Genomic DNA, 21,006 nt, shown 5'->3' on the forward strand with positions numbered 1-21,006 from the left:
TGCATTGTGCAAACCAAATGGGTTAAATGCAAATAAAATGGAAGTTACCAGACCGCCAAGATGAATGCCATTATGATATGAAAATAGTTTATGAATGACATAGCTCAGATTGTCGTTCATAAACTGTGAGTGAACATAAATATTCAGACTCAATGTGTCCGTTTTGGCTCTGTGTTTCATTTGTGTTAAAGTCTGTGCTTCCTGCTGCCATTTTGTGAATGACAGAGTTGCTGCAGCGTCGTGAGCAAACCTGAAATCATTTCCCTAATTTGCTTCGATTGCGGCCGTCCTTCCCCTCATCCATCCATCCATCTCGATCCTACCTCTCATCCTCTTTCTCATCCCACTTTATTCCTCCATCCATCCATCTGCTCATCACACTATAACTACTGTAACACCCACACACACCTCTATTAATCTCTAACCTCCTTGCCTCAGCCTAATCCATTCCTTCTCTGTGTCAATCCCTTCACCTCTCCTGTTGTCATCCATCCATGCTGACTTTCTGACATGATTCCTGCTGTTCCTGCAGCTGAAAAACGGAGGTGAGATCAAACTGGAGCCGTTGTCAGCCTCCCTCGTCCGCTCTGTGGCAGCCGTCACCTCCCAAGCCTCCGTCACCGCAGTAACCATCACGCCAGCCAGCGGCGGCGGCGTCAGCGATGATGACGGTCTCCGTCCAGGGAAGTCCACTGCTGTCCCCTACATCCCTGCCCACCAACAGGCTTCCAGCACCACAACCAGCCACCAGGAGAGGGCGTTGAGGTATTTCACCATGACCCAGAGCGGGGACCCTGGCCACCCTGAGCCTGAGCTCAACTCCTCCCCTCTCGTCCCTGAGAGCGGAGAGAGAGTGGGGGCTCCTCTTCCTCCCACCTCCTCTGCTGGTCACAGGCAGCCGGGGGAGGCGGAGGAGGAGGGTAGGAGAGAGCATCAGGAGGAGGAGGTTAGGGGGAGACAGCAGGGAGGAGCCAGAGAAGACAGCCAAGACGGCAGCATTAAGAGAAAGCCACACTCCCCTGACAGCGACCGGGACGGCAGGCAGCGGCAGCAGCATCCCCAGCCTCAGAGGGGCGAGTCAGAGCCTCTGCCCAGCTGGAAAGCCGCAGACGGAGACTCCCAGGAGACCAGGGAGAGAGTACAGGGGGGAGAAAGAGGAAGAGGAGGCTACCTGAGAGAGACAGCTCACAGCTCCTCCACACAGGAGCAGGAGAGGAGCAGCGGCCGGAGCCTGGCTGGCATCTCAGGTAGGAGACTTCTCCAATGTCTCACACAGAAAAGAGGCAGAGAGGAGTCGGGGAAAGAATAATAGAGAGGTGTGAATAGCTGAGGATTAAAGGAGGGATGTGGGAAGACAATTTAGGATTGAACAGACATAAAGAGAGGAGAGAAAGGGAGTGACAAAAAAAGCGGAAGCAATGTCTAGGGAAGGAGGTGTTCTCATTATCCTCATTGTCTCATGCAGCGTGCTCCCACGCACGATTGCTTTCTGCCGGCTGCACACACACTCGTCCCAGCTGGGGGTGTTTGATTTGGCTGATACAGAGAGCGAGAGAGTGTGTGAAGGAGAGACAGACGTCAGAAGCTGCATCTAATTAGCATATTTTTACATGCATTTGCCTCGTGGCTCCCTTTGTCTAGAAAGAGGAAAGCCTTTCTAAACAAGTTGTTTGTCAGCTAACAGACATCAAGGATTTTCAGTCGAACTGTGTGTGCTCACTGTCATGGCCTATGAAGGGGCTGTGGTCCCCTTGCACCATATTACGCCTGTGGGTTAGCCGTGCACATGCTACAGTATAATGGGCCTGACCTGTTTTTTATGTGCTAATGCACAATGTGTATCGGGGTGGTCTTTTCCCATGCATGCACACAAAAAGATGAAAGCACTCAGTGAGAGTGCAGAACAATTGGCCAGCACTTACATGAAGCAGGTAGAGGACAGGAAGGACACAATGAAAGCCTTGTCTTCTGGCTGTGCTCTTATTTAGTTCTGCATGGGTAGATCTTCACTAAAGTACAGTCTGTTATACTAGTATCAGGGGGTAGAAGGACTTGCATTGACTCAGATTAATTCCCTGGGGGCCCTAACACCAACGCTTTCCCTGACCTTAACAAAGGCAAAGTCATAAGCCTAAGGTGTTGTGTTTTGTTAATGTTGGAGATGGGTCGTCAAATTGTGAATATGTGAACAGATTTTAGTCCCCACAGACACCTGATGCAGAATATGCATATGCATGTTGTATGATACTAATCTCATTTCTTCCCTACAAAAATTACCATACAGTATTTACAGTAATGAAACAGTAAGTAAAAAATGGATGTAAGGGGGGTGGAGAATTCTTCTCTGCTGCACCCCTGTGGTTTAAGACACTGACCATGAACCATGACATTCCCAGTAGGATGGGGACCTTTGTTAGCAGTCCCAGTCCCTCCTGTCAGATCTTAAATTGCTTTGTCTCAAGGAGCTTCAAGATAGATTTTAAGGGTCCATTACACCCATGTTACACCCAGACAGGACTTTTTCACTTTGGCTGATCTTCGTTTCAGGACTTTGTGGGTGTGTACAAACTGTTCCAAACCGCCATACTTTAATGCTCCGATTAGTTTTGTTGTACCTTTTAGATTAGGCAAAATAAGTAATCGTTTATTAATCCCACATTGAGAAAAATTTTGCCGTGTTACAACAGCAGAAGGGATTGTGTAACCATAAGAGACATCAGTAAAAAAACAAGATACTGTATGATAAATAATTGAAGTCTGAGGTGTTGGGACTACATGATTATATACTATATGCTTTTCTTTCAGACTTGCCGGATCATCCTGCGCCACTGAAGCCACTGATAGCTAAAGTGTCATCCAGGACAGTGTCTCACGTTTCAAGCAGCCAGCAGCAAACCAGCATCCAGCCTCCTCAAACTCTTTCAAAACCTTTCACACAGCAGCCTCCTCCAACCCTACCCAAACCCCCGTCCGACATCCAGCCCCAGCCGTACTCCCAGCCGCCACCAACGTACCCCAAACCTTTCTCTCAGTCCCCACAAACACAGCCAAAACCTCAGAGATTCGTCCAGCCGCTCCCTAAGCCTTACCCACAGACAGCCCCCCAGCCTCAGCCCAAACCCCAGGTGCCTCCACAGACACCTCCTAAACCCCAGTCCTTCCCCCAGGCGCTGGTCAAGTCCCAGTCCGCGGACCACGCCGAGGACTTCAGCAGGCACAGTGTCCATTCTGGAGATCTGCTGTCCCCCACAGGGTCTGGAGACCTTCTGTCTGACGGCATGTCCTCCAAACAGATGTCCATCAAGGAGAGGTGAGTGACAGCTGAACAGTGAGGGTTTGTAGATATTAGAAACACATTACTTGTTGGGTTAATTGCTGCAACTATTGATGTTGGCTGGCTAAGTTGCCAGCTGACAGTAGCTGCCAAAAACACTGATTTAACATCATTAAAAGATTACAGAAATCATTGGCAGAAGTTAAAGAAAATTAAACTGGTGCACTTTGACTTGCATCATTGTTTCCCAAAGCTCAAGAAGGCACATTCAAATGTCTTGTTTTGTCAACAATCCAAAGATATTCAGTTTATTGTCATAGAGGAGTAAAGAAACCAGAAAATATTCACGTTTAAGAAGCTGGAATCAGAGAATTTTGGCTTTTATTTCCCTTAAACCGATCAATCGATCATCAAAATAGCTGGCGATTAATCTAAGAGCCGGCATCTAATTGATTAATCAGTTAATCGTTGCAGCTCTAGATGAGAACATGTGGACAGCAGTGAGGACTCATACGTTACGTTTCTATTGCCATCACAATGACTTTTCAAATAAAAACCAGGTCTCAAATAATAGCCTGTTTACAAAAGCAAAGGCAGATAAAGGCAAAGGGGTAAAGTGCTCCTTAAAAACTGACACCTCGCAAAGCTGCTGCTCCAAGTCAACCTTGATTACATTTACAAAAGTAAAAACTCAGCAGAGATCAGACACTGAGAGATTTTCTGCAGGCTGGGTGAAAAGCCAATGCCTCATATATTTGCACTGTTTGACAGAATGAGGCAGAAGTCACTGTCTGCCCTTCCCTTCCTTGCAGTATATAGGTTTGTTCCACCCTATTAAAATGTTGGAGGTGAGAGAGATTCATTTTTAGCAACACAGTGTTTCTCCTCCCAGTCAGCAGAGAGCTGTGTGGACCGGAGAGATCCTCGGAGATTTAGCAGATTCCTCCTAATGCCCTCATTTCTGCCCTGTCCACACTCCAGCTGCACAGATGATGACATACTTTCTTTTACCCCTCAGCCATCCCTTATCAGCGCTTTATAGACCGTTTTCAACAATCACGTTCGCTGGCTGCAGAGCAAAAATGTCTGACCTGGTTTTTCACCCTTGAAAGATTTTTTTTTTTCTTATGACCTGTATGTAAATAATGGAAAGGCGCAGCTTTTTGTTCCCTTTGTTTGATTGTTTTTTGATGACACATTGGTCACAGTAACTGTCAGCCCCTAAAATAAACTCCCATAGTAATTCTGATAAATTGTGTCCTGTAGCTTACATTTTAGCAGTGGCAGAGCAAGGTGTGATCAAGAACAGTCTCTTATTAATATACATTTTTCGTTGTCTACATCAGAGTGGCACTGCTGAAGAAGAGTGGAGAGGAGGACTGGAGGAACAGGATCAACAAGAAACAGGAAGTGGTTCAGGTGGCGTCCACCGAGCAGCAGCCTCAACTATGGGAGACAGAGCCGACCTGCCAGAAGGTCAGTCTGTTCTGCACAGCGTTCGCATTTCAAATTCATGTTCACACCCACAATCGCACAATATATATACAGTTTGGAAACATTTTAAGAAGTGGTTATTGTTTCAATATGATCTGTTACCCCTATTATCGTCAAAGCATGTCAACGATGGGCATCATCTCACTGTTTTCCCTTTTTGTCTGGATTACCTTCAGCACAGCAGTGTCCTTTATAGCAAACAGCACAAGCAGCAAAATAAATGTGTGCTCGCCCCACTTTGTGCTTCAGATCTAATTTTAGTTTTTTGCATTTTAGACATCAATGATAACAAACCAGTCCCACAAACTGGGACTAACTGTGGGCCTGATTTTACATTCTGCAGGGCTTTCATCTCAGTCTTTGCAGCTCAGGTGTGCACAGCAGCTCCCCTGCCCCCCTGCCTCTGTCCTGTCGTTAACCTCGGTCATTGTGATGTCACATTGCTTTAAATACGGTGGTTTGGACGCAGTTGGTGGATCATCCTCTGCATTGAACCAAGCAAACACTTTTGTTAAACCAGAGTTATTGTTTTTTGCTCTAAGCTACATCTTTGTAAAGTTGCGTTTGGTACAGATCCCTGAAACTTCGACCAATCGGCGGCCCACCTGTGACTTGAAACTGTGTTGTCATTCGAGCCTATGTAAATATTTTTGGACTGTGAATATAAAAAATGCATCCATCTCTCAAAAATGTCACGCTTCTTGGTATAATGGTTTAACAGCTTTACCAAAATAACCAGAGAAAACACAAGTGCCAGCCCCCCCACCACCCCCACCCCCCCTCCTTCATGGTTACCATGCCAGCTCCTGTCCCTCCTCTTTTTAGCTAAGTGCTCCTTTCATTTCCTCCTTTAGTCCATCTGTTGTTTGAGCCCAGTGGTCCAGATCAGTGTAGCATCCAGCCCCCATAGGCTATAAACCAGGAAGCATATGGGACAGTCTGCTCGTAGAATTAGCGGTCTGGGGTTTGGGGAATAGATTCTCCTTTTTTACAAGATCAGATTTGGGTAAGCTTCAGGCTAAGTTTCAATAATGAAAGCTTATTTGGGAGAAGGAAATGGTTCAAGAATCACTTTCATGTATTTCTATGCATCTCTCTTGGTTTAAACAGCAGCTGGAATTAAATTAAAGTTCAACCAGCCTCTGATTTCAGGATTTACACTTTTTACTGCAGCTCATCTGCTTCACATTAGTATTCTGTTGGGTGAAACTGCCTGCTTAAACCCTGCATGGTAATCCTCCAGGCGGTCTCACCCCTAAACCCATTAGAGCAACAATGGTCGACCCCCCCTCCCTCCCTCTGATCGAGTCCTTCCCCTGTGTTTAACCCCTCAGGAGGAAGGGGTGGTCGTTCAGGACTACTCCGCTGTGTCTGTGTCTGAACAGCTGTGGGTAAGACCAACCCTAAACCAATCAGCTTTGTGTGGGACCTGTGCTGTCCAATCACAGCTTGGTGTGATTGCCTCTCCTGAATCTGTGGGTCTTGGGTGCTCTGCACTTGAAATGGTGGGATAGTGGTTGGAAAGTTTCTGATGCTGGAACTTTTCCAAGCTTTCTTCAGCTTTTTGCCAATTCTGTCTTAAAGGAGCATCAAGTGATGAATTCACTTCAAAGTGAAATCCATTTGTTTTGCCTTTTGGATAAACATCTTCAGTTGCTTTTTAATTGTTTTTTGGCTTGAGAACAAAATGTCTGTAACTCTCAATCTGAGGGAAGGTTAGAAAAAATCTTTTCTCCGTCATAATTTTGTCTTTATTTTTTAGACCATTTACCTTTTTCCTGTTACATACTGGATCTTTAAAGCCTTTAAAGATTATTCAATAGTTCTATAATCTGAGCCACAAACATATGTGACCTTTGCTGAGTTGTATTGTTTGAAAGAGTCACAAGATAAAATGCTGGGAACCTCTACTGTGGATTAGATATATAGATTATGTAGATATATTGCCTTTCAAGACCAATTGTTACTTAATGCACCTTTAAGCTTTAAGCTGTGGTTTCACTGCGCTGGTAATGTGATATGTGACCTTCTGTGCCTGTGACAAGCTGTGCCGGTCTCAGCTTACCGAGGAGCAGAGGGGACATGGCTTTTGCCGTTTACAGCTTCATTTCTAACAGTAAAACTTCACATTGTCTTCAATGGCCTTTAATGACTTTCACTACTGTGCTGTCTAACATATGGATATTTGCATTGTGCATGTATATTCCAAAAACATGTTCAAATGTGTCATCAAGTTGTTTCATTTGTGCTTGCAGAGCTTTTAGATTAGCTCTGGCAGTTGAAGAATAGCCAGTGTTTAACAGTCATGTTGCATTCCCAGTTTCTGGCCCTCTTTCCTTTGCATCCATCCTTTATCTTCCTTCATCTGCATGCTCATCGTTTTTCCTTCCGCTTCCTCCTTTCCTTTCCTTTCTTTCACGTGTCCATCCACCTCTATATCCTCAGGAACCTGTCTTCTCTTCCACCTATTCTCCTCCTATCTCCCTTGGCCAAAAGTGTCAGTATATTGACCATCATAGCCAGGTAAGGACCTGGCACGCTCGAGTGCTCTGCATGTACTGGGGTCTTATCTCTTCTGCTTGGTTTGCGGCTACTGGTGTGACGGGCGCTTTGGGTGCTGTTGAGTTTTATTTGGTTCTGATTGCACAAGTACAGCTCAGTGTAAAGCCATCACTTCATCAGTGGAATGAAGTAGATCATAGAGGCTACAAAGGACATGCACCTCGCACGCTTGAGTGCATCAAATCTTTTTATATCTGCTTGGTTTGAGACTGTGGCTACATGAATAGTTGCTCCCAAGCGAGGTGTGTTGTCACATGTAATAGTGAAGTTGTGCAAGAGGTGATTTAGTCCTCTGACTCTTAAGTAGTAGATCCAGAGGTGTCTGGAAGCCTTTTGGTTTGGGTACACAACCTTGTTTTAAGTTTTTATGCAGTGCTTAAACCTGTTTAGAAATTAACTCCAACATGACTGAAAAATGCTGAAATTACATCAGACAGTCAGCCTCACTGTGCAGAGATTAATTCCTTGCTTTGCATGCAAGACTTGCCACTTTAACTTAATAATCTTTCAGAATTTGATAATTTGCTCCATTTCCTCTTGTCTGTACAGAAGGTGGGGGAGGAGATCGAGGCCCAGATGACCATTGAGGAGAGAAAACAGATGATTTCGGTTCGTGAGGATGCCTGGAAGACAAAGGGCAAAGGAGCGGCCAACGACTCCACTCAGTACACCGTGGCTGCACGTATGGTCAAGAAAGGTCAGTGCACAGACCTGCTGTTATCCACCCGTCTTCACTGAGGTGCACCCCATTTGAAAATGCCACTGGGCATCATTTTTATTTATAAATACACCCATTTTGTTCGCGGACAGTGCAGGAAAATCTGGAGGCCCCCAAAGTGCCCTAACATCTTCTTTACAGACATTTAGGTCACATTAAATCATTGTCTGATCTTTGTCAAAATCCAGATGGTTTCTTGACCATCAAGTGCTGCTACCATGTGAAGTTGTCCAGTGCAATTTCAGAAGAGACACCGAATCTGAGTTCTGAACATAAGCACAACATCTAAACAAATTATACTGTCTTTGTATCTTTTTTGACAAATGTACAATTTCTTAATGATAATTCTAATGACGTATTTTCAAAAACAGGTGGTAAACTCATTATGTTTTGACTAAATCGCCGCTGTGAATTGATATATATACGTTTCTGTCTGCAGGCCTGGCAGCCTCCTCCTCAGTTATCAGTCCCATCCTGTCCCCAGTCTCCACCAAACTGAAGAGCAGCACGCCTGCCGTCAACAAACCTCAAGAGGGTGAGAAGGATTTGCTTTTCCTGTGTCACCACTGCCACCTCAGCGCAGCAGAGTTGTTGTTGCTTCATCCAGAAAAGAACAGTGCTTTGTCTCTGAAGTTCGTACCGTATGCTCTGCACGATGCACAAGTGCATCAACAGCACGCAAACAAACACTTGATGAATAACTTCAAAACATCGGAATTGAACAATCATATCAAAACAGACCAAATTATGTAGAATTTAGTGTTTTATGTCACCAATAATGAGATTGAATTATTTCCCTTTTAGAAATTGAGGCCAGACCAAATATGGAGTCTGATAAGAAACTAGACAAGTTGGAGACCTTCTTGGGACGTCTGAATAGCAAAGGTACGTACGTCTTTACTGACTGTAAGCTCCCCAAGTCATATTTTTCTTAAAAGAAATGCTTTGTGTCATCTTCACCTGCAGTAGACCTCTAAAGAATCTGTCATATTTTTCATTTCTCTTCATTTGGAGGGGACGTTTTCAAGTTCTTTCCACAAGCCTGTTTTTCTGCTGCGATTTCGACCCTTGTGCATCGATTTTCTTATCGTGTTAGGGCCTAATCGAGTTCCGCTTCTTGTTTTTCTTTGTCGCGTAGTGTCAGGTCTGCAGGAAACCACCATAACAGTTACCGAGAAGGCTGTGAAGGAAGTGATGAAGCTCGATGACGAAATCTTCTCCAAGTTCTACAAACGCGTCGCTGAATTTCCACGCGTGCCCACCAGGATCGAGATCAACGAGGATTTTGACAGCATCTTCGGTTCGCAGGGCCCCAAGTAAGAAAATAATAAAGCTTCAAATGATGGATGACCCACGCACGTCATGCACCACCTGCACGTATGCTCACACACTTTCCTCCCTTTCCAGGTTGACTTCGGCCATGGTGCAGCATAAGCGCTCGGTGCGTCCGTCCAGGAACGTCCAGGCGTCCAGAAATCCTCTGAAGATGCTGGCGGCCAGAGAGGACATCAGACACGAGTACACCGAGCAGAGGTTGAATGTGGCGCAGCTGGAGAGCAAGAGGATGAAGGCTGAGAAGAGTGAGTGTAACCGTGAGGGCGTTTGTTAATGTATGTGTGATTTGAAATTAAACATCCCAGTGGAAAGTTGGAGATATTATCGTTGCTACAGCCGATGAAACTTCATCAATCTCCAGCACTTTGTTTACTGAGTAAACGGCACTAATTGGAATGCAGCCTCATATGACCCACTTCTGTAGCAGCGTTTACACTAGAGAATAAGTTTCTTTCAAATTTACTGTTGGAACATTTGCACTCTTTCTCATTCCAGTCAGTAAAACCTCTGAGTACTCTGAGGCTGCTCTGGCAGGTCTGGCCAGTAAAGAGAACTTCAGCAGCGTCAGTCTGCGCAGCATCAACACCTCCGAGCAGATGTCCAACAACAGCGCCGTGCCGTACAAGAACCTCATGCTGATGCAGATCAAAGGTAAAAGCCCTGTTCGAAAGCGCTGAGCTACAATGTGTGATCGGTTTTACCTGCATGAGCCTTTGCCACTGTCGCTTTCTGTACCTCCAGGGCTTGGATTAATAATCAGGGCTCGTACAAAGTCTTGAAAGTTTGGAATATGCTTGAATTCACACATACTCCTTGAAAAAAATTGATGTGATGTTACAGGCTTCGAGAGTCTAGAAATTTTTGCTTGAGGCACCTTTAAAGTGAAATTTAATGTTACTGTTAAAAAGCTGTATGAATCCTGGTTAATGGATGTTAAACTTTAATTAAAACCTGGATTTATGCCAAACACTGACAGTCTATATGTGGTTATGTTAATGTGTTGTTTGTCTTAGAGACAGATAAATAGGACTAGTGTAAACCCACAATTTAAATGACCAGTTTGATATATTGGGAAATGTGGCGTACTTCTTGAGTAGGAGCAGTTGCTCTGCAACCAGTGGAGATTCCAGGAAATTACTGTTTTTACACTTACAGGTGCAGGTGGGCAGATGTTACCTTCAGAGTGAGCTGGGCTAGCTGTTTCCCTCTGTTTCCAGATGCTAAGCTAACTGTCTGCGAGCTGTAACATATTTGAAAGACAGATTTGAGAGCAAAAACAGCAAATAACCGTATTTCCCAAAATGTCAAACTATTCCTTTGAAAAAGCGTATTTGCCATAAACTAACTTTATTGCCACTAGAAGTTTTTAGTCAGACAGAGCTGATAACTGAAAGTTGTGCTGTAACCCAGCAGATGATTAACTTTATTCTGTCCAGGTCGTCGTCACGTTCAGACCAGACTAGTGGAGCCAAGGGCGTCATCACTGAACAGCGGCGACTGTTTCCTGTTGGTCACCCCGGAGCACTGCGTCGTCTGGATCGGAGAGTTCTCCAATGTGATCGAGAAGGCTAAGGTGAGCGTCCAGCCTGCATTATTACAGACTGTGCCTCATACTCAAGACCTTTGCTTTGGACGTCCACCATCAACGCAACTGTTGTCAAACTGGCGTTTGAACAAAGATGATTCATTGATGAATCTGCCTCTCATTTCCATTCTCCACACACACACACACACACACACACACACACACACACACACACACACACACACACACAGGCACAAATACCCATCTGTGCTCCTCATCAAACACATGCTTTCAGGCTATTCTACAGCTTTTCCATTTCCCCAAAGGAGATCTGTCTAGACACTTTCTAATAAACATTTGTTTTTCTTCTCTGGCTCCTCGTCCTGAGCCTGTTTACCCATTTTATGATGATTTTATGCACAAAAACCCCCAACAAGTGTGCTCAAGTTGTACCGTTTCCTCCTTGTACATCAAAGTTAGCATGAAGTCCTTTCTGACACCGTTTTTAAAGGTTGAAAAACAGATCTTTGCTTCTTGCCTGCAGGCGATGGATTTGGCCACCTTCATCCAGACGAAGAAGGACATGGGCTGCAGGGCGAAGCAGGTGCAGACCATCGAGGAAGGGGTCAACCCGCAGGGTGCAGATACCCAGCAGTTCTGGACGATCCTAGGAGGACAGACTGCTTACCAACGTAAGACAGGAGCCCCTGATATTTCAGTTTGTCTAGAACATTCAGATTGCTGCCCTCAAACTTGAGGGTTTGAATTGTCTTACAGTGAGTGTTCAGACACTCTGGGCGCTTTTGGATGCATGCAGACAGTTACGATAATAATATCTGTCTGTCTAATCCTGCTACAGCGGCAGGCCCACCAGAGGAGGACGAGCAGTTTGAGAACGCCATCGTGGAAACAAACTGCATCTTCAGACTGCTGGATGACAAACTGGTTCCCGATGATGACGAGTGGGGGAAGGTCCCTCGCTGCTCTCTGCTGGAGTCCAAGGAGGTCTGTGGTCTCAACATCCGTTCTTGTTTCTACATTTGAACGGAAAGGCTGTGCTGTCAGTGTTTTTAACCTGGATTAGATGAATAGGAGCAGTGCCTTTGGCCGACTCTGGAAACTGTTCTTCACCAGAATGTAAGACAGCACCAGCAATGCTGTGGTATAATTCAATTCAGGAGTATCTGATGGTGGACATTTCCTTTAAGGCACCGAGCTCTTAATGTCAATATTTCTAGTATTTCAGTTTTTTAAGAGGAGCTGTTTCCTTCAAGCTGCTTTTAATTTGTTGCTTAGCAACAGCAGGTGCCACGGCGAGTAACTCCCACATCCATCTGTGCAGTGCTGCTGCTGGAAAAATCAAATGGGCTCAGGAAACTGGGGCTGTGACCAAGAAGTGCACTGCAGTAACATTTCTTATTTTGCATATGAATGACGGAGGATTTTATTTTTCATTCTGCCTTTAATCTGCCTGAGCTGACTTCAAATCGGTTAGTTTCTATTGTACTGTATGTAATATCACACTCTGCATGCTATTACATACATTGAATATAGACGGGTCCTGGTTTAAAAGGGATCTACCTATTAATTAGTAGTGTCCACCTGGTGCTTGCAGAAACGTTCATTGAGAATAAAGCAGCTGTGTGTTGTTAGTTAACTTGGACGAATGACCAAAAATGACCGTCGATGCTTTCCCTTCGTGTCTGTTGCTGCTGCAGGTGTTGGTGTTTGACTTTGGCAGCGAGGTGTATGTGTGGCACGGTAAAGAGGTGACCCTGGCCCAGAGGAAAGTGGCCTTCCAGCTTGCCAAACACCTTTGGAACGGGATGTTCGACTACACCTGCTGTGACATCAACCCGCTGGACCCTGGAGGCTGCAACACGCTCATCCCCAGGTGGGAAACACACACACACGCGTGCACACACACCACTGTCTTCTCTTTCAGTAACATTTTACTGACTTACATTCATGTTCTTTTCTTTGTGTGCTCATTGATAGGAAGGGCCAGGGCCGTCCTGATTGGGCGATATTCGGCAGGCTGACAGAGCACAACGAGACGATCCTGTTCAAGGAGAAGTTTATAGACTGGACCGAAGCGAAGCTGCCATCGCCGAAGGAAGGCGGCGAGCTCGTACCTGAGCAGAAGGTGCAAATCCAACACTTAGTGCATTACAAGTCACACATATGCTTTCTCAGTCTCCCCTTCTGTTTATTTATTGGACTGTGGCTCAAACTCAAGCTCAGTTAATGTTGTCAGTTACCCACTGGGACCAAAACCAGAAGAATGAGTGCATGTGTTACCACAGACCGCTAAAACAATAACACATGTGGTTTATTCTGCCTGTTACAGATGGAAGTTGTCTTTATCAGTTCTTAAAATTCACTTCCATCATGACTCTTATCTGTGATCATTTCCCCTTTCCTCTCTCAGGAGGCCCCGGGGCGAGAATGCCGGCCTTACGACGCCGCCCTGATGCTGCCTATGCTCCAGTCATCTATTTCCACCATCCTGGACGGGGTAAATGTCGGCCGCGGCTACGGCCCGGTGGAGACCGAGGACCACATGAGGACTCAGGAGATCAGCACAGCGTCAGTGGACGTCTGGCACATCCTGGAGTTCGACTACAGCCGTCTGCCACGCCAGAGCATCGGCCAGTTCCATGAGGGCGACGCCTACGTGGTCAAGTGGAAATACATGGTCAGCACGTCAGGTTCGTCACCGGTATCATACTCCAGTATCACCAGATGCAATTTATAACCCCCATAAAACAACAGCTGCGTTTCAGATATACTTAATTATTAAATGAGCATTGAGCGTTGGTGTTGGAATTAGTCATAGCCGTTTTCAAAAGCCTCAATTTCACTTTCCACAAAGAGATAAAATTGCGTTCTGCTGCAATAAGAACATTAATATTTAACAGTATTTGGAATTCAGAGTGGTTTTGGTTCGCGTTGTCCCAGTTGGTCGCAGGCAGAACCCCGAGGCGAGGAGCAGCGGGCCGGGCAAGGAGAAATGCTGCTACTTCTTCTGGCAGGGTCGACACTCCACCGTCAGCGAGAAAGGGACGTCAGCGCTGATGACGGTGGAGCTGGACGAGGAAAGAGGGGCACAGGTACAGGACCGGATGATCCAAACAGAAACCGCTTATGAATGAACGCCAAAGGCTGCCTCTATAACACAGTAACCCTCTCACTGAGGACTGAGTGTGGGAGAAAACATCAGTATGGATTTTTTAGCATCACAACTCAATGACTGATTTCCAGATGTTCCCTGATGTTGGTTTCTTGTACTAGCTTCTCCAGATTCTCTGTGCGTAATGTGTTGTGTTTGCATTAGCTTCATAACCGCTTTCCTGCGTCTGTGTGTCGCAGGTTCAGGTGCAGCAGGGAAAGGAGCCTCCATGCTTCCTGCAGTGCTTCAACGGTGGGATGATCGTCCACGCTGGCAAGAGGGAGGAAGAGGAGGAGAACACTCAGAGTAAACATTTCACATTTCTGCTTTTCATGCTGGTTAATTATCTATGGCCATTCCTGGTTTAAAAAGTTAGGTCCCTGTCATTTTCCTCTGCGAGGCAAAGTGGTTGTTTAGTGCCTCAATGATGCAGATTATTTCACCAGGACAGACGTTTTTCTTGAACACTGAGGGAATGATGAATTCATGTTTGCTTGTATGCAAAAGATTGAGCCAAAATCTGCCAACAGCACATTATTTCTCCAGCATATTTTTTTTAATTTTAGGCAGCAGTTAAAAACTAATATCCCTTGTAAAACATCAACTGCTGAAGTTAAACATTTTATAACCTTTGTGCCAAATTGTACCAATTTATAAAACGCAAAGCAATAATACAGTAAGTCTGGCAATAATTTAATTCCAAATCTGATGTGTGGAATTCTTAACTCAGCACTTATTTTGCATAATCCTGACATCTGAATTTGATTTGATTAGATCTGAATTACATTTTCTAAAAGAAGTCATCATCATTTGAATAAAATGAATCCTGTTCTTATGAGAGTTTCACCGGTGTGAAAGTGAAGGACATGATGCTGTTTTTAATTTAACGTGAACCCCTCTTATCCCTCCTCTGATCATATTCACTTGCTCGTCCCTGTGCAGGTGAGTGGCGTCTGTACTGCGTGCGGGGCGAGGTGCCGGTGGAGGGCCACCTGCTGGAGGTGGCGTGTCACTGCAGCAGCCTGCGCTCCAGAGCCTCCATGATCCTGCTCAACATCAACAAGGCCATCATCTACCTGTGGCACGGCTGCAAGTCGCAGCTACACACTCGCAGCGTCGGAAACACGGCCGCGCTCAAGATCAAAGAACAGTGAGTCTGCATGAGGACGCTGCAGGATGACTTTCAATCAGCAGCGATTCACGACTGGTCAGCGGCTGTGTCATTAATTATTCTTGCTCATGGGTCGATTCTCTCAGGTGCCCACTGGAGGCGGGTCTCCACAGCAGCAGTAAGGTGACCATCCATGAGTGTGATGAGGGAGTGGAGCCTCCGGGCTTCTGGGAGGCTCTGGGGAGAAAAGACAGGAAGGCCTACGACTGCATGCTGCAAGGTACAGTCTGTACCCGTGTACTGACCGATGCACATTCACTGTCTCTCAGTCAGACACGAGGCCTCAGCTGACACAGAGTTATTTAGTTTGTCCTGGCAGAAATGAGAGGGATCATGCATTTTGACCCAAATCGAGGTGACAAGCTAAACCTGGAGGAACGATTGATCTCGTTTCATCTTGGTGTCTGATTTTCCTTTTCAGATCCAGGCAAATTTAACTTCACCCCACGGCTTTTCCAGCTGAGCAGCACATCTGGAGATTTTGTGGCCAACGAGTCCTTCCACCCGTCCGGAGCTCCAGACCTGGTCAGCTCCCTGCCCTTCCTGCAGGAAGACCTGTACAACACACCGCAGCCTGGTGAGGCTTGGACACAGACATACTGCCCTAAACGCACCACGATGGAGTGTTTACATCAGCCCGATGTGTACACGTCTTACCCGCATGTGGCGCTATAATGCTTTCTCTCCCCGGCAGCGTTGTTCCTGGTGGATAACTTCCACGAGGTTTACTTGTGGCAGGGCTGGTGGCCTCAGGACAGCGAGAGCACCGGCTCGGCTCGTATCCGCTGGGATGCAGACAGAAAATGTGCCATGGAGACCGTGCTGCAGTACTGCAAAGGTTAGAGCGATGAAATGACAAGTGAGAGCGGGACTGATGTATTATTAGTATGTTAGAATATATGTTATATATATTCTTGTCCCCAATCCCCAATTTTAATTAAACCTGCTGAAATTAACCTGCAGGATTTAGATTTAGACAAATTTTAGTCATGCCATTAATTTTTGTAAGTTGAGGTGAGAATTATTGTGGCGTTTTTGTGCTGCAGAGAAAAACGAGAAGAAGCCGCAGAAGTCGTACCTGATCCACGCTGGTCTGGAGCCACTCACCTTCACCAACATGTTTCCCAGCTGGGAGCACAGAGAGGACGTGGCTGAGATCACCGAGAGGGTCAGCGTGCACCTAACATCAGATCATGGCTGTACACCAATCAGTGAATCATAGAAGATGTTAAAACATGCTCTCATTTGTATCATGATATCAGTGAGGAGGGTTTTCAGTCGGTCTGCTCACGTATCTCCTCGTTATTCTTGTTTTATCCTCAATCTCTGCACACAAACGCATCTCTTTTCTACATACGGTATTCTCATAGTGAAAACGCACAGCTTGCAGACACCTGCTGTCAGTGTAAAGGGCTTCATGTTGTGGCTGCAGGAGGCGGAGGTGTGTAACCAGATCATCCTGGTGGAGGACGTGTTGGCCCGGCTCTGTCAGAACACCTTCCCTCTGGCTCAGCTGCAGGCCCGGCCGCTCCCAGAGGGAGTCGACCCGCTCCGCCTGGAGCTCTACCTGTCCGACCAGGACTTTGAGGTCGGTAAACACACATAATCCTGCGGTTTTTATTTTAATTTATTGCTTTAATGTTGGAGTCAGGGTTGGAAATGAAGATCTGTGTTTAGAGAGCATGTTTCCCTCCCTTTATCAGACTTTTTTGGACATTTTTTTGGACAAATTAGAGCATGATGATGTGGAGAAGTGAAGATTCAAGGGTAAATGATTTCTCCCATCGTTACCTTTAAAAGGAAAACTCCACTGCAGGACAGTAAAAACTCTGACAGTGGTGTATTTCATAGATAACTGACTAAACGTTGCACTGCAAGACATCCATCATTCAGGCAGAGAAACATGGAGACTGACTGACAAGAGTTCATCACAGAAGAACCTCATTCATGTCACCCATCCTAACTCCATCTGATCTCACTTTACAGCCCAAGCTGTAGGTGCATTCAGGTAAGAAGAGCCACTCATTTGATTCATCAGCGTTTTCCGAGCCTCTCCTTCTCTCGAGCACGTCAGCACTCTGTTTTTCTCGGTGTGGATCTGAACACTCTCGGTCACTCCTGTTTCACTTCTGTTTCACTCCTGTTTCACTCCTGTTTCTCGAGCTTGGTGCCGGTTGAGGAGGACAGCGTTACGCTCGGCTGCACCATCACGTCTGAAAAGATTCATACCGACTGCTCCTTTGTATCAGCTGCGGTCACAAAGCATTTAACACTCCGGCTTTTTCACACAGTAGATAACAAATTTAAAATGACAACTGACCCAAACGGGCTGTCGGCTTCATTCCTGCTCGGACAAAAAGGCAAAATAATAGAACTGATAACGATGAAACTGTCACACGAGGCCAGCGTTAAATTTGGATAGCTGAATCACATAGCATCCCATAGAGCTGACACGATTAGGCTGTTGGTTTTATTTCTAATATTTCTCATTTTTATCTTCTTTTTTTCCCCAGCAGGAATGAGCTTCTACATGCCTTTGATGATAAACCTGGGATTCAACACTTTTAACACTCTTCCTTAATATGAACAAGTGAGGGTGTAAATTAGGTGACTAAACTCTCAAATTCATACTGCAGTGATAATTGAGAAGATTAACTGTGCAGCCGTTGTTCCTCTCTTCTCCTCTTTCAAAGGTGTCTGAGCTCAACACCTTGGGCTGCACCACACTCCTGTACACCTCTCTGCTGCTTTCCTCTACACACACACACACACACACACACACACACACACACACACACACACACACACACACACGCCTTCCACCGAAGACTCTCTCCTCTCAGTTCAGATGAATGCACTTATGATTCACCGTCAGCTACACTGCAGTCTGACTCACTGTCTGTCTGTGGAGCACGACACGGAGGCCTGAAACAACTAAACTGTGAGGCAGTTTGTTGGTCGAGTTGGTTTGCTGAGGTTTTGGTCCACAGTAACAACCCACAGAGCACTACATGCATCGTAGCATGACGTCGGTGTGTTGTCCTGTCATATATGCCAGTACTGACCAGGTATATGAGAGGAAACAGTGTGAACTAACAGATGTAAATGTAAGAAATATGTCATAGGTAAGTCCAAAATGGACTAGATGTTGCTTTATTTTCTCATAAAGATCCATGTTGATGCACTTTAATGTGAAAAATTCTACTCTGTAGCTTAATTTTAGCTTCTAACTGTGAAAGAACCAGTTGGCCTGTGTTGGTTTTTGATCCAGTGTACCTGCTCTAAGACTCTCCAGTGTAGAGCTTCATCAGTGAAACATTCAGACGTGCTTTAAAGGCATAAAAACTCCTCACTTAAAGACACAAATAATGGTGCCTTCGAGGTCATAAAAGTTCTTCCATCTTTCATTTCTTTAGTAGTTCCAGTGGTCAGTGAATGACAGCTCCACAGCTGTGATCACCAATACCTCCCTTTGACACCGGATTGGAAATTTTCCAATTCCCCGTGTCCTCACCTTCCTGATTAATGAGCTGCACGTCTCTTCTTCCATTTGCAGAAAGCTTTGGAAATGAAGAGAGAGGAATACGAAAGTTTACCAGGGTGGAAGCAAGTGAACCTGAAGAAGGCCAAAGGACTGTTTTAGAGAAGGTTTTAATGGAAGATGGCGTGCAAAGCGGATTTAACGTGGACGGCTCAGACGAAGACGCAGGAAACGCCACCTAAACCAGTTTCGGTGTTAACGTGCGACGACGTTGAGACAGAAAATCTGCAGAGAGCGTGACGGAGGATGAGACTGGAGATGCACTCGCCTTGCTTATAGTCATGTTTTCCCTTTCAACTTTGTCATTATGTACAGAAATTCAATTCACGCGGTTTAAGAGAAGGTGGAAACACGTCGATGTGCTTCACACACGCTGTTCGTGTGTCCTCCAAACACTTCAGGCACCGCTCGTGGACTTGAAGAAAACGTGCGCACGAGGACGCTTGGTGTCAGAGTGCCATGCTACGGTTGTGTATGTATGTGCGTGCGATTGTATATAATGTTTGTGCGTGTGTGTGTGTGCGTAATGTTCATCTGTGTTTGTGTGTGTGTAGGCGCGTTTGTTCCTTTGTATCTATGTAAAAACAGATCCTGTTGCATCACATGTCGTGAGGAGAGGTTTTTTTTTTTTTCCGTCTACAGTGTCCGGATGCTGTCAGGCCACGTAGGAAACTCGTGTCGCTCGGTTTTGTTTGAAACTGCTGAAGTGACTCTGACTCGCTGAGCTCCTGAGAGCAGAGATGTAAGAGTTGTAATTTAAAGGTTTGACTTTGGCGAGGAAGAGAAGCAGCAGCGTGATGAATCTGAATGTATAGTGCCTTGCTTTTTGTGTACAGTTTATATACAGAAATTCTAGTCTGCATTTTTAAAGACTTTCTTTGTGATATAAGACATAGTGAATTAAATCACAGTAACGCTCAACTCAAACTGTGGCTCATTCTGTGTCTCCTGCTTCAAACAGACTGATTCCAGAACACCTGGGACACTGTATAAAACATCAGACAGAATGTGACATGCACTCAACTGAAAACAGCACAAAGACAATATATTTAATGTTTGACTTCATCAGATTCATTGATTTTTTTTAATTTTTTTTTTTTTCATTTTTATTTTTTGTAAATGTCTCCTTATTCTGAATTTGATGGAGCAATATGTGTCAAACAAGTTTGGTCTGGAGCAACTAAAGACTGGGAAAGATGTGGAATGCTCCAAAAACACCTGTTTGGAACATTCAACAGGTAATCAGGTTCATTGGTAACAGGTGATAGTATCATGATTGGGTATGAAAGGGGCATCCTGGAAGGGCTCGGCCATTCACAAGTGAGGGTGGAGGATGTCGAAAGGAGGATTAAAAAAAAAAAAAAATCATCATAACTGAACACACACACACGTTATACATTGCTGGATGTGAATGCTCACCATTGTCACTGAAGGTCTGAAAATAAAGTGTTATGGTGAAAGATATGGTGCCAGAAATAATCCCAACAATGAAATATAATGTTAAATACAAACAGAAATACAAAATCTGACTCTGACTGATTCAAGCTGGTAATAGGATGAAAGTGTGATGGTTTAGAGCCGACATTTTTTCATTTTTACAGTAAGAAAAAGGATATTTGGTTCTAAACCAATCACAGACATGAATGCGTGACAACAAATTCACCAGATCTCCCATTCATTCAGTATGTTCAAAAATGCTGAATATTTATTTAATTGTACAATAAATACGGTGAATATGTGGGCCATGATTCAGGGTCAAAAACATAATCAACAGCCAAAAGCTTTCAGGTGCGTTGCTGTCTGCCTACACTACCACTAGAGGGCAACAATGTTTTCTAGATGCTCACAGACATTAATAAACTCTGTGTCTTTTATCTCAAACCCTCTTTTTTGTTAGAGGCACAAAACAAGTCTTTGACCTGTCCTTAAATGCTATAATTGAGTAAGTAAGTAAATGCACTTAATGTTACTTTCAGCCACTGATTTGGATCTCAGCTGTGGAGAAGTCACTTTGAATTAAGCACACATTGATGAGCGCCCTCTGCAGGCCACAGTGTCAAACTGCACAGGACTTCATTCAACGAACTGATGTTTTCAGCAGCATTTCCATCAGGACGGAACGAGGCTCACTTCACAGGTCGGTGTCACTATTTTTCTGAGCAGTTTCAGTTCGCATCGCTGACCTTTAGCCCAGATTAAATTTGTTGTTGAGAT

At 45.1% G+C, this 21,006-nt stretch overlaps 1 protein-coding gene across 6 annotated transcripts in view; it reads left to right on the forward strand.

The window, feature by feature from the left end:
• Positions 1-20,249, forward strand: part of svilb (supervillin b) — a 36,050-nt gene extending 15,801 nt beyond the window's left edge. For 2 of the 6 annotated variants that reach the window (XM_076744715.1, XM_076744716.1), the window contains 26 exons: positions 533-1,247; positions 2,806-3,310; positions 4,621-4,750; positions 6,103-6,159; positions 7,214-7,291; positions 7,880-8,027; positions 8,488-8,583; positions 8,853-8,933; positions 9,187-9,364; positions 9,456-9,628; positions 9,879-10,034; positions 10,820-10,956; positions 11,453-11,600; positions 11,768-11,913; positions 12,627-12,802; positions 12,907-13,054; positions 13,340-13,619; positions 13,870-14,021; positions 14,281-14,386; positions 15,023-15,230; positions 15,338-15,471; positions 15,673-15,828; positions 15,946-16,089; positions 16,298-16,419; positions 16,684-16,839; positions 18,808-20,249. In XM_076744715.1, coding sequence (XP_076600830.1) covers positions 533-1,247; positions 2,806-3,310; positions 4,621-4,750; positions 6,103-6,159; positions 7,214-7,291; positions 7,880-8,027; positions 8,488-8,583; positions 8,853-8,933; positions 9,187-9,364; positions 9,456-9,628; positions 9,879-10,034; positions 10,820-10,956; positions 11,453-11,600; positions 11,768-11,913; positions 12,627-12,802; positions 12,907-13,054; positions 13,340-13,619; positions 13,870-14,021; positions 14,281-14,386; positions 15,023-15,230; positions 15,338-15,471; positions 15,673-15,828; positions 15,946-16,089; positions 16,298-16,419; positions 16,684-16,839; positions 18,808-18,894 — 4,617 coding nt within the window. In that variant the 3' untranslated portion in view covers positions 18,895-20,249. Of the gene's footprint in view, positions 1-532; positions 1,248-2,805; positions 3,311-4,620; positions 4,751-6,102; positions 6,160-7,213; positions 7,292-7,879; positions 8,028-8,487; positions 8,584-8,852; positions 8,934-9,186; positions 9,365-9,455; positions 9,629-9,878; positions 10,035-10,819; positions 10,957-11,452; positions 11,601-11,767; positions 11,914-12,626; positions 12,803-12,906; positions 13,055-13,339; positions 13,620-13,869; positions 14,022-14,280; positions 14,387-15,022; positions 15,231-15,337; positions 15,472-15,672; positions 15,829-15,945; positions 16,090-16,297; positions 16,420-16,683; positions 16,840-17,237; positions 17,260-18,807 lie in introns of all 6 variants that reach the window. The other 4 variants (XM_076744717.1, XM_076744721.1, XM_076744718.1 and 1 more) reach the window with 4 other exon arrangements.
• Positions 20,250-21,006: the final 757 nt, after the last annotated feature.

The sequence above is a fragment of the Chaetodon auriga genome, chromosome 12, assembly GCF_051107435.1.
Source record: "Chaetodon auriga isolate fChaAug3 chromosome 12, fChaAug3.hap1, whole genome shotgun sequence".
Taxonomy (NCBI): Eukaryota; Metazoa; Chordata; class Actinopteri; order Chaetodontiformes; family Chaetodontidae; genus Chaetodon; species Chaetodon auriga.